The 14137-nt window shown below is 38.7% G+C and overlaps 1 protein-coding gene across 3 annotated transcripts in view; it reads right to left on the reverse strand.

Annotated features, from left to right (window-relative positions):
• Nucleotides 1–14137, reverse strand: part of PREP (prolyl endopeptidase) — a 292365-nt gene that overhangs the window by 74203 nt on the left and 204025 nt on the right. For all 3 annotated transcript variants that reach the window (XM_054699063.1, XM_054699064.1, XM_037520159.2), the window contains 4 exons: nt 9649–9782; nt 8396–8526; nt 5697–5906; nt 3682–3803 (listed from right to left, as the gene is read on the reverse strand). In XM_054699063.1, the coding sequence (XP_054555038.1) occupies nt 3682–3803; nt 5697–5906; nt 8396–8526; nt 9649–9782 (597 nt within the window). The remainder of the gene's footprint in view (nt 1–3681; nt 3804–5696; nt 5907–8395; nt 8527–9648; nt 9783–14137) is intronic.

The following is a 14137-nucleotide window of genomic DNA, read 5'->3' on the forward strand; positions in this document are numbered from 1 at the left end:
AAAAGAAATAGAAGAAGACCAAGAATGGAGGACATCCCTGCTCAATGGATGGAAGAAAACATTATTAAAATTGCCATCCTTCCAAAAAGCAATATACAGATTCAATGCTTTTCAATCAAAATTTCAATGTCATTCTTCAAAGAAATAGAAAAATTATTGATGAACTTCATATGGAATCACAAAAAACCCCGAATAGCCAAAGCTCTCCTGAAAAAAAGAAGGGAATGGAGGCATTCAGACTCCCAGACTTCAAACTATACTACAAAGCCATAATCATCAAAACGCATGATTGGACAAAGAACAGACATACAGACCAATGAATCGAATAGAAAATCCAGAAAATAACCACAGATTTATGGTCAACTAATCTTTGACAAAGGAGCAAAGACTATGCATTGGAGCAAGAAAGTTGTTCAATAAATGGTGCTGGGAAAACTGGTCGCTACATGCAAAAGAATGAAGCTTGACACCCCTCACACCATACACAAAAATCAACTCAAAATGGATTAAAGAACTAGACATAAGACCTGAAACCATAAAATATATAGAAGGAAATATAGGCGAAACACTACGTGATTTGCACATCAAAGACATCTTTACAGACACATCACCCAAAGCAGTGATAGTGAAGGCAAAGATAAACAGCTGGGACTATATCAAATTAAAGAGCTTTTGCACAGCAAAGAGACAATAACAAAAACAAAGAGAAACCCCACAACTGGGAGAACATTTTTGCACCCAACACTAATGATAAGGACTGATCACAAACTGCAAAGAGCTGATGAGACTCAACAACAACAAAGAAAATAATCCAGTCAAAAAATGGGCAAAGAGCTTAAAAGAAACTTCTCTGAAGAGGAAATGCAAGGCCAACAGGCATATGAAAAATGTTCAACATCACTTGTCTCAAGGAAATGCAAATCAAACTACCATGAGATACCATCTTACACCAGTGAGAATGGCACATATTAAAAAACTGCAACAACAAATGTTGGCGAGGGTGTGGAGAAAAAGGAACTCTTCTGCACTGTTGGTGGGAGTGCAAACTGGTCCAACACTGTGGAAGCTGTGTGGAGATTTCTGGACCTACTAAACATAGAGCTTCCATATGACCCAGCAATTCCACTCCTAGGTATTTACCCAAAGGACACAGAAACATCAACTCCAAAGAACACCTGCACCCCTATGTTTATAGCAGCACTGTTTACAATAGCTAAGCTTTGGAAACACCCAAATGCCAAAAAAGATGACTGGATCAAGAAGATGTGGTACATATATACCATGGAATATTACTCAGCATTCAAAAAAGATAAAACAATGCAATTTGCTGCCATGGATGGCGCTGGAAGGGATCATGCTCAGCGAAATAAGCCAAAAAGAAAAAGAAAAATACCGGATGGTCTCACTCATAGCAGGAATCTAGAAAACTTAAATAAGGGACCAGGAAAATGAAAAACTATAAGAAAGTGAAAATCAAAATCAACAAAAAACTATGAACCAGAGACACTTTTAGGGGGGCGGGGGCGGGAGGGGAGGGATGGGGTCAGAATGGGGGGCGGCAATTGTATGGGGAATATAACAAAATTTTAAAAAAAAAAAAAAAAAAAATAAAATAAATAATGTAGTTTTTAAAATGTTTCCATAATAAATTGTAAGTTTTGCTTGTTTGAGCATTTAATATTAATCACTTGCTCATTTATTCCACATTGTTTTTAAAAAGCTTGCAAGTGCTATAGCTCACTCATCTCTAGTCTAATAATATTTGAGTAATTTTCTATAGTATTCATTAATTGAATGGCTATCAATGTAGTCATTCTGTTGTCATTGAAAAGTTGAAACTTTTTTCAACTTTTTGCTGATAGATAATTTGATAAGTGTTCTTGTTTATTTCTTCTGGTATGCATTTATATTTCTCTAGGGTACTAACAGTGGAATTTCTTTCTTTATAGACTGTCTAACTTGATATGAAGATGTTAAACCAAAGTAATTAAATCAATTTATATTCCCATCAATAGTATATGAATATCAATCAATGAAAGTCCTTACTGATATTTGACAGTGTCTCATCTGTATTTTTCTACTTGAGCAGTTATAAAGTGTCTCACTGTGACCTTAATTTATGTTTCTGTGATTACTAATAAAGTTGAACATCCTTAAAAAAAAAAAAAAAAAATATATTTATTTTAGGTTCTCCCATGAATACTCCCCTTCCAAAAAAACTGAAAAGAAACACATGATCTAATATTAAAAAAAAAAAAAAAACTTTACAGTATATTTATCTCCCAAATTATTTCACTTAGATGAAGGTAAAAATGTATATTAATTTATAAATAAATATCCATCATCCATAGTAAGCAGAAGCTTTAGGTATGAGGAGAAAAAGAAAAACTCAGTAGAAACAATTTAGAGTTAAAAAAGTCATTACAAGTATATATGAAAAACACGACAAAAAGTAACCACAGAAGAAGAGCTTGTATGGTGTTAGGTGGGAAAGAAATAGTTAGGTGGAAAAGAAAAAACATGAAAAGGGCCGAGTTTCGGGTTATGAAATATACATCCTACAACTTCATTTTAACACATTGCATTAAAATCTGGCAATTTTTTTTTTCTGTAAAAAGCCAGAATAAGTATTTTCAGCTGGAAATGTTGTAGCTTAGAACCAGCCACAGACAAAATATAAACAAGGGTGGTGTGGCTGTGTGCCAATAAAGCTTTATTTTCAAAATCTGGAAGTGGGCCAGATTTGACTTCAGGGCAGTAGTTTGCCAGCCCTGGTCTATAAAGAAGCAAAATAAAGGACAATTTGGAATAAAGTATATCAATGCACATGGACCTATGATAGAATAGGCAGATTCCTATTCTATCCCCCAAGAACCAGACCCATAACCAGAATTTGAAATTTAAAATGTTCCTTTGTTGTCAAAGTTCTGTATCTCAATGAACTAAAATGCTTCTGGTGGATTCCTAATTTCCTCTAAAAATGGGACAGCCTACCTATTTTAAAACACCCAGAATGGCTTTTTTTTTTCTTCAATAAAAAATTTCTTAGGATTCAGAAAAGAGCTATCAAAAGTCAAGTTTTTATTCTAAGTACTTCTAAGTTGCTTCCCAGTTGATTATGTGAATAAAATCTGGATAAGTAGCCTCAAAGATGCATCACTTCAATAGAGGCTGGTTGTTGCTGAGACTCCCAAGGAATGTACAAACCAGCTATTAGATGGGAAAATGTCTAGAAGATACATGTGTAAATGTAAAATCAAGTGAACACTTCACATGAAGAGCGCAGTTGTGAAAAAAAGAAAATCTTTTTTTTTCTCTCTCTCTCTCCTGATATTCTCTTGTATATAAGGGAAAAATTTGGAAGGATAACTCTTTTCACCTCTGAGATGCAAGATTCCAAGTTTCAAAATGTTCATATTTTACTTTATCCGCAACATTATTCAATACTGTTTTACATTTCTTAGAGTAAGCATGCAATAGTTTTGGTTTTAAGATAAATGTGTTGAGCTTGCAATTGAAAAACTTATTGCCTTCATTGAGTCAATTTGAACACCAAAGTTTTTAAGTCTACTCACTCAAAAAGACTTTTACCCTCCCAAAAGAGAATCAAATGAGGAGTCTTTATACACACAACCCATGAGAGACCATCTTTGCATGTAAAGGTTGACAGCAGTAACCTACCTCAACTCCACCCATCCATTTGGGCTCATCAGGAAACTCAGCACACAAAACATCTTCTGACTGATCAGTCCCCAGGACGTGGTAGCAGAGCTTTTGGTGGAGATTAGTGGATGTCTCTGTGCCTGAAGGGGGTAAAAATGTACACTGAAATGCAGTTGGGGATTTTAAGAACGTCTATTCTATTCACATTGTATAACGCTAGAAACATTTAAAAAGTACCATGTTGTAGAATACAAGGTTCATATACAAAAGTTAACCACTTTCCTCTATGCCAGCAACATACAAGAGGAATTTGAAATTAAAATACAACACCAGTACCATTGACAAACCCCCCACAATAAACTACTTAGATATAAATCTAGCAAAAAATGTGTTAAGGGGCCTCCCTGGTGGCGCAGTGGTTGAGTGCTGGGTTGCAAAGCTGCCCGCAGCCTTTGCAGCACTGGTGCGATCCCTGGCTGCTCCCCAGCCACCGGAGGAGGGTCCCACATGGCGCGCAGACCTCTCCTGCCACCTGCTGCTCCCCTCAGCAGTGTACTTCGGTCCTTCTGCCTGCTCTGCTCCCCGCTCTGGCTCTGATGAATTCTCTCACCCTCCCGTGCTTCTGACTGTACCCAGTGCTTGTATGTATAAATAAATAAATAAATCTTGGAAAAAAAAAAAAAATAACGTGTTAAAGACCAATATGCGCAAAACTACAAAACTCTGATGGAAGAAATCAAATAGAGATGCTCCATGTTTATGGATAGGAATATGCAACATGTCAGTTCTTCTCAACTAGATCTAAGAGTCAACATAATTCCAATCAAAATCCCAGCAAATCATTTGTGCCTAGCAAAAAATTATTTCATGGATTCCAAAGTTCATGTAGAGAGGCAAAAAAAAAAAAAAAACAACCTCAGAATAAACAACAAAATATTGAAGGGAGTGAAAAAGTTGGAGGACTAACATTACCTGGCCTCAAGACTTAAATAAGTAATCAAGACAGTGTGATAGCAAATAAACAGACAAATAGATCAATGGAACAGAATAGAGAGGCCAAAGTAAGAGTGTATCAGATATGTGTATATTATATTCAACTGATTTTTAATTAAAAAAAAAAAGCACAGGCAATACCATGGAGAAAATATAGTCTTTTCAACAAAACAAATGGTGCTAGAACTACTGGACACTCACATGCAAAAAAAAAAAAAAAAAAAAGAGATATAAAGAAAGAGGGAACACTTGAACACAATAGAATCTTTGTGTAATAGAAGAACAAAGGTGTGTCCAGGAAGTTAACAAGAAGAAAAGTGTCAAGACAAATGGAACCAGTGGAACTAGATGACCTGAAACTTCTGATTTTAGGAAGAGATGCCATAGGGAAACTTTCTCATTATTCAACATCACTAAATATGTTGGCATTGTCAAAATAAAACAAAACACGTCCATGATCCCCTTATAAGAGGCAATACATTTGTGAAGGACTGATTACAGTAATGGTCCCAACATTTTACAACTCCCTATTTGCCCACCTCTTGAATAGAGACTAATCCCATGACTTGCTTTGGTTCACAGAATGCAGTGAAGTGACATTGTGCCAATAGCCAAGTCTAGGCCTCCAAGAAGCTGTGCCTTTCAGACCCCCCTCCCTTAATCCCGCTGAGCTACCATTAACAAACCCAGGCTAGTCTGCAAGGGGATGAGAGAGCACATGGAGCAGAGCCAAGGCCCCAGATGTGAAAGAACCAAGCTAAGACCAATCACTAACCTACAGATAGTGAGACATAAAACTCAGCTAAACCCAGAACTGCCTGGCCAACCCACAGATGCACAAGCAAAGACAAATGGTCATTAATATAAGTCATTAGGTTTTGGGGTGATCTGTCACACATCACTGTTAACTCAGAGCACTTTGAGGAAACCTGGTTCTAGACCAAACAATCTCTATACGGGGTTTAGTTTCTTCTTAAAATCATGTGAAACCATAATTTCTATTTTATGAAAAAGATACTTCATCTGAAGACTTAGCTTACCATCACTTTTTCCATCTTGTTGGGGATATGAATTGTAGAACATTCCCTTCCCATCATGGGTCCAGGCCATACAGCTGAACTTGACTCTTTCGAGCACATCTGGAAGCTCTTTGGCACCATCGACTTTCATGAACTTGATCGTTACCCAGTCGGAACCACTGGCACTTAGACCATAGGCAAAATATTCACCATCTTCACTGAATGCATAGCCTATGGGACACAGGAGAAATTCCCAAATGGTGAACGTGAGGACACAGCCCCTAGCCTTGCTCACTACCCTTGCTGCTATGTGACAAAGCTCTCTGTTATACTTGGAAGCAGATCATGATGAAAGAAGGAATAGGAAACTGACAGTTGAGGAATGCTGAAGGCTAAGCTTTAGGACCTTTATGACACTGGACAAGTTTCCTAACCAATCCAGGTCTTAGCTTCTTCATCTGTAAAATGAAACATTGGATGGTATCTAAGATATCTCCATGTTAAAATTTCTATAATTCAACAGGCAGTTCATTTAAAAGCAGAGCTTACCTGGGACTTTTGACATATTTTATTTATACTCCAAGACAAGGAGGGGGAAAAGGAGTAAAGAGGCTACTTTTAGAGTAATGAAATTATGTCACATACTATGTAACACAACTAAATTGGAGCCATTAGGTAATTTTTGGAATGGATTCCCAACTATTTGAAATCATTCGTCACAACCTCATTTTCTGAGCATTGCTGGCACTCGAGGATTAACATGCACACCCTCTGACCATACCAGCCAAGGTAAACAGTCTGGGGGCTTGCAAGGAAGGCTCACAGCACAAATTCCACAAATGACCAAAAAAAAAAAAAAAAAAAAGAAAAACAGTGCTATCTACAGACTGCTCCACCAGGTCCAAGTCTACAGTCAGGACAGACAGAATGTTTTAATCACCATGGAATGTTTCTTTACAAATACTTACATGTTTATATTGGCTTTTATCATTATGAAGTAAATATACCATTTGATACCAGACACTGATAACAGAGATTCCCTTTTATGATGCTTGATAAACATCACTGGGGGCTGAAAATTATCCTTACAAACCCAACTATTTTCAGAAACGTTCTACTATTTTACATGGAGTTTCTATTAATGGGAAATAAGTTTAAAATTTCACAAAACCTACTTATTAATACAATTAATTCCTATAATGTATCCAGGTTCACATATATGTAAATGCAGAAAAGCATCTAGAAGGTGACAGGGGAAAAAATACATTTTTCTCTACATAATATTGTAGTCTTTGGATTATTTAGATAGAATTAGAGCATTTTCAGGAAAAATTAATTACAATATTTTAACTTGAAATTTATAGTTAAGAAAAATAATATACTATCAAAAGAATCTGAATATCAACACTGTGACTTCCAGTAATGTCATTCTCAGAAAACCAAAGCTGAGACCAGATCCCCTGGCTGATTTCCCTTTTCGTCTATCAGGGCGGTGCATGATGAGCAGTCCTTTAGAGTTTCTAGAATGAGCATAACAGGAGATGGAACTTTGGTACAATGAAGTCTTTTGATGAGTTGCAAAATATTCTTAATTACTACATGAATACCTTTACAGGGTATAGTTTTGCACAGAACCCGTGAATTAAATTCATTTACAACTTTGTTCAAATTCATGCAAGAATAACTTGTAAGTTGGCTGACATTTTCTTTTTAATACTGATGATTTTTGATATAGGATCATCATTTTACATACAAAATTTATTTGGGGAAAGAAGAAGAGGACTACTAGATGACTAAAGTGACACCTTTATTAAATGACACCTTTATTAAAGTGTCTTTGCACAGATCTGTTGGAACAGGGCTCTTGAATTCCCACCTAATCAATTACAAAGCTTCACTATTCCAATTGCTCAGTTCTGCAGGGTTGAACCCCTCCTCCACCTATGCTTTTACTATAAAACAGGAGATGTCACAGAGAAAATGGTGAGCTAACTTCACTAAAAACATCAAGGATGCTAACAAGAGATGATTCTCAGAGTATACAATTATGAAATGACAGAACAGCCAATGTCCTTGCCCTAGAGGTAGTGCTTATGGCATAAACCTGAGGTAACATCTTTATGACTTGTGGCTGGTGTTATCTTGGAGACAGTTACTAAGGAGATATACAGCAACTACAAGCAAACATATCTATTTGGATTTTTCAATGTGCATCTTCAGGGGACAGGGTACCAAGTCATCCAATTTCTACAAGATTTGTGTCTTACTAATTCTAACATACCAATGGCTAATTAAATTTTAAAATGCTTATCACTTCTCTGCCCTGCAAAGAAAAAGATCTCATAAATTCTTTCATATGATTTATATTTAAAGTTGGAATATATATCATATAGCTTAAATTCCTCATAAGAGGATTAATTTTTTGCCAATCACAGATAGGTCTCAGGGATGCTATGAGAAAGGATAATAATATTCAAGATCCCAGAAACCCTAGAAGCTAATTTGAGTGTAGTGTGAATTATTCTACATTGCTGTTTCATGCCACCAGAAGAATGTGATACTTGTGTGCTCTAAATATACTGTGCAAAAATTAGCTTTCCTGACATTGTGTGTGCATCTGTTCTGCAAGCTGGTCTACATTCTGTCTGGTATTTCAAAGGAGGGGTGACTGCAAAATCAAGCTGCAGCGAAGGTTCTGGACTCCCTTGGGTAGCACTCACCTCGGAGTGCCACTGTGCCATCATCAGAGAGTATGTTGGGGTCAAGGAACACTCTGGCTTCACCTTCTAAGGAATCCTGTACATATAATACTCGTTGGTTCTGCAAACCTGTATTGTAAAAATAGAAATACCTGGGGACAGAGATGATCTGTATTTAGCTGTATAATTTTCTGTTTGTGGAGCAAAACCAAACACATACAACCAAAAAGAAAAAGAACAACAACATAAATAGTACAACTGCAAACAGGTCACATCCAGGACACTGGGATTAAGGAGGAAGGTCCCAACATCTTCCTACAGCTTGAGTTTTACCTGAATTGCTTCAGATATTCAAGTAACTTACTGTAATTTGGTATCTGAGCTAAACAGAAACAAAGCCTTGCTAAAATAAAAAAAAAAAAAGCAAAAAAAAAAAAGCAGTGACTTTTCTTTCAATGGAGAAGAAATTAGATTTTCTAAATAAATGCTGGTTCCCTTTGTTAGCCAGACTGCTAGGGACAGGGTCACCTTTTCTATGACAGGCAAAATTGCAAATGTTTTATGCTTTGGAGGCCATATGGTCTCTGCTACAACTCAACCCTGCAGTTGTACAAAAGCAACCATGGTTAACACATAAACAAATGGACGTGGTTTTTTCCTCACTAAAATTTTGTTTATAAAACCAATTGGTATGCAGGGCTGAGCTTGCAGATCATAATTTGGTGATTCCAGCAGGAGGAGGTGTCTAAGAAATTCTAAAATAAATTTGTGATGGGTGGCTCCAAAGAGACTTAAAAAAAAAAAAGGAACAAGAGAAAGAGTTTAACTGGGTGTGAAAGGCAAAGGAACAAGAGAGCTAAATTATTAGGTGCCACTTCTTGGTCCATTTCCATTCTCGGATAGAAGAAATGCATATAATAACATGTTTTCTAGTAGTGTAAGTCAATGATAAATTCACAGGCAAATAAATCTCCATTGCTGTCTATAAATCCTAACTCACAAATTACTAGCCACCAAGACAACTAGCCACCTCAAGACAAGAATAACTCCTACAATTTAGATTTCTTCCTAGGATATAATGCCAAGTAAATTTCTCCATCTTAAAGAGTTTGGACAATAGCCAACAAACAATAAAATATTCCTCATATTCAAGCAAGAAAATAATTGAGTCTAATGAAATTTCATAACCTCTAGGTTATTTAGAATTTGTGTTTTATCATTTAAGAAAGCAGTCCATAAGAAAAGGAAAATTAAATGAAAGCAACCTGACATACCGTTTTCCCTTCTTGAAGTGGCAACTATACTTGGGATAGTCATACAGCTCAGTCATTCTCTCTTTGTATAAACCTCTGATAGGACACTGTTCAAGAAATGGCACAGTAATCTTGTTCTGGGCTTCCACGAAAGCCTGTAGTGAAAATTTCAATGGGTAAAGCAAGTCAGACATAAAATTTTCTATGTGGAAAGTTATTTATTAGTATGTATCAGTAAAAGCATATTTTCCCTCAATAAATAATATCTAATGCTAACACGGCACTATCTACCAAGGAAACATTAATTCATTTAGTACTCATAATTCTATGAAAAAGATTCTTTTATTAGCCCAACTATACAAAAGGAGAAACTGAGGCTCAGAATAATTAAAAAGTTGTTCCAATATCACACAGCATAGAAGTGTAGTTGGTTCCAATTTCATGAAACTATACTGCCACTCAGATCATATACTGTCAGACTACATTCACAGAGTCAAGGTTTCAGGCTTCTTAGCAGCCAGGGATCAGAGAAACAGAGGCACTATTTGATCAATTTTATTTTTAACTTACTAACTTTTATTTATTTTATTTTTTAAAGGTTTATTTTTATTTATGCATACAAGAGCTAGGGTACAGGCCAGAGATGTGGAGGGTGAGAGGACTCACCAGAGACAGAGTGAGGAACAGAACAGGCAGATTGACCAAAGTACATTGCTGAGGGGAGCAGTGGGCCAGTCAGGAGAAATCTGCTGTGCCATGTGGGTATCTCCCTGGCCGGGATCAAACTTATGCTGCAGTGGCTGCAGATAGCTTCATAGGTTGGATAGCTTCATAGGTTGTGTCTTAACCCCTTGCACCACCAGGGAGGCCCTAAATTACTAACTTTTAAAGATGTGCACTCTTAATTTCACACAACTTTACTAAAAAGTGAAACTAAAGAATACATGAACAAAAAATGGGTGACTGAAATAGACTATCAACAACACTGGTTACAAGACTGGCAACATGGCCTACAGGAATTCTGGAGACTGGTGGCAAAGGAAGGGGTGGCTTTTACAAGGGGCCAGATGTATCCAAGTATATCCCATTTATAACAAAACAGTTATAAAATTTGTAGTACTATAAACACTTGGCCTCATAATAATTCAAAACTGTCTATTGGTAAGAAATGAAACAAGAATGTATCAGCTCTCCAGGAACAAGTAAAAACTTAGGAGAAAACTTTCAGATATGAACATTTTGAATGGGTCCTTACTAGAGTCTACCTCAGGATGCAGCACCCAGGTCCACAGATACATCTGAGCTCAAATGATCTTTTCCTGGTCTCTTCTACGCACACAAACCGCCAGCCCTGCTCTAGGCAACCGCCATTCTGTGTGAGAGAAAGCTACTCTAAACTTTATTCATATTTATAATATACTTGAAAACAAGAGAGTAAGTATGAGTATAATGGTGAGCAACATTTTTTTTTGCAAAAGGATCAAGAAACACAACTTTCATGTGTCACATGGCTTATTTCATTCAAACAGAAGATAAAACTACATTGAAATGCAATTCCAACTGATTGCCAGGGACTGGCACACTTCACCCTGGCCTGCTTCCTGATGGTACTCGTGGTAAGAATAGTTGTTTTTACAGTTGGGGGAGAGGAGGTGCAGAGACCTATGTAGCTCACACCACCTAAGATATTTAAGATATAGATAGCCCTTTATGGAAAAAGTTTGCTCAACAATACTCTACCTCACTAAAAAGAATGTCAACATGGAAAATGGCTTTGTTTTTAGTGACAAAATCCATGCAGAGTTGTAAAGTCTCACCGGGGCAGGGGACTGAGGTGGACTCCATGTCTGATGCTGGATGTGGAAACAAAGCAGACCCACTCAGATGGAGAAGGGGGAGCAGCCTGTGCTTCCTATGATCTTCTCCTCCTGCTTTCTGGGATGGGTTGGGCAGGGCAGGCATGTCAGGGCACTGGAGTGTCAACAAAGTTTAATAAGAACCTGGTGTGTACTGTGGATAAAGGTTAGTAACAGGTCTAAGACTACGACCCTGCCACCATGGAGCTAACATTCAACAGGGCACAAAGCACAAGTCAGAGGGCTGCAGGAAGCAGCTGTCTTAAGGACATGCTACCCTGTGTGACATCCACAGCCCGCGCTGGTTCTGAATTGTTTGCCACCAGCCTATGATGAGCTGTATAAAGTGAATAATGTTGAATAATGTCATTTCATGATAATGCTGATGACAAAAAAAAAAAAAAATTCAGCTGACACTTAACAAGGACCAGCTTTGTCATGTCATTTTTGCTCAAAGTGGCAATTTCCAAGAAAGAACCCATGGAGAGTATCACATGAGGACTTGCAGAGAGGCTGCTATAAATGATACAACATTGCTTGATGTCTTTGTTACATTTTACAAAAATATCAATGCAGAGTGGTTTGGAAATTGAAAAAACAGGATTCACCATACCCTGGGCTGCATGAGCACAGAGAACCCCTACTTCAGGGAGGACCGCCTTCTGAGTTTTGCGGTGAAATCTAACAGGCAAGAGGGAATAGCCATGCAAAGACAGGGAATAGCAATGGCAAGCGGAGGGCCCTTGGGGGTTGGGAGCTCAGCAGTGTAAGCAGAATGAGGTGGCAAGTGAGGCTGGGAATGAGTGAAGAGGAAACACCAGCCAAGGGCAGACATCTAGTCAGGAGCGAGACCATGTGGCACCAGGTGGGCAGATGGAAAAAGGCTGATTCTTATTCCTAAGTGCAACAAGCTATGATTGATTGGGGAAGGAGAGTGTTATATTATCTGGTTTGTCTTTTAAAAAGACTACCCTGGCTTCAGGTAAACAATAAGCAATAGGAGGACAAAAGTGGGTCCAGAGAAGCCAGTTAGGGAGCCGCAGCAGTGATCCAGAGAGACAAAGCCAAGTGGATGACTAAAAGGAGTGGCTCCGGGCATCCCGCGCAGCGGTTAAGCGCTGAGTTGCGAAGCTGCCCGCAGCCTCTGCAGCACCGGTTCGATCCCCGGCTGCTCCCGACCACCGGAGGAGGGTCCCACATGGCGCGCAGACCTCTCCTGCCGCCCGCTGCTCCCCTCAGCAGTGTACTTCGGTCCTTCTGCCTGCTCTGCTCCCTGCTCTGGCTCTGGTGAATTCTCTCACCCTCCCGCGCTTCTGACTGTACCCAGTGCTTGTATAAATAAATAAATAAATCTTAAAAAAAAAAAAAATAAAATAAAAGGAATGGCTCCTAAAAGGAGTGGACAAGCCCAGAAACTGGAGTAGGAACAAAGAAAATGGGCACAGAGCCCATTTATGGGTAGCGCAGATAGCTATTTCTGTAGAAGGGCCTCCCTAGGACATTGTAGCTACTGAAGGCCCCACCCTGAGACCCCAGCTGGCTGAGTTCTGGCTGGCCCCTCCCCTTCCAAGAAGGGAGGGGGTCACCTGGAGAGGTAGCCCTGCAAACTTCATTCCCCTAATCCTTCTGGTTTATAAAAACAAATTATATGAGGCTATATTTGGGGCTTAGCCAGGTTCCAGGGTCATTGTGGGAGAGAGCCCTGGAATGCTCAGCTCATTTTCCTCTGAAAGTTGGGGCTGTGTGCTGCAATTGTTTCTCTATTTGCTTTGCTTCTTTTAGAGGTCTCACGTACAACCACAACTGCTGCGACAGAATATGTCATGCTGAAGTGGACATACTGGCATTTCTCGTTAAAATAGTCAGAAAACTGTTAACCCCAGGCATGATAATGTTCTTAAATAACTAAATAACTCTGGGCCTCCCTGGTGGCGCAGCGGATGAGTGCTGAGTTGCAAAGCTGCCTGCAGCCTCTGCAGTGCAGGTTCTATCCCCGGGCCGCAGGGCGAGGGTCCCACATGACGCGCAGACCTCTCCTGCCTGCCGCCGTGTACTTCGTCAGTCTGCCTGCTCTGCTCGCCCCTCTGGCTCTGGTGAATTCCCTCACCTTCCCGCACTTCTGACTGTACCCAGTGCTTGTATAAATAAATAAATAAATCTTAAAAAAAAAAAAAAACACCTAAATAATTCTAGGATTGTTTCATCCATTTTTGTCACCTCCCACCCACAAATGTTAGTCGATTACTTTAAGTACAGTAATATTTAAAGACTGCATGCTTCCAACTCAAACATCTAGATGCAAATCCAAACAGTGTTCAAATTCCTAAAAGTCTCACGTTCCTTCAGATCACACAGCATTATAACTTGGGCAAATGGTTTTCATGAAGGTGATAGCAACTATTCTATAAAAGGGCTTTGTGAAATTTAGGGCTTCATGGGATGCCAGTAATATTTCTGACATTTTAACCAGGGAAGTACCTTCTCGTTCATTTATGAATTTAATGCTTTGGATTTGTCAGAAAAAGTTGGGGGAAAGAGAAAAAGAATTAAGGATAAAGAAAAAAAATTTGGGGTCTCCCTGGTGGCGCAAGGGGTTAAATCTCAGCACTATGAAACTATCAACAGCCACTGCAGCACGAGTTTGATCCCCAGCC

The sequence above is a fragment of the Talpa occidentalis genome, unplaced genomic scaffold (genome assembly GCF_014898055.3).
Source record: "Talpa occidentalis isolate TD23 unplaced genomic scaffold, MPIMG_talOcc4v2.1 talOcc4.2, whole genome shotgun sequence".
In the NCBI taxonomy this organism is placed as follows: Eukaryota; Metazoa; Chordata; class Mammalia; order Eulipotyphla; family Talpidae; genus Talpa; species Talpa occidentalis.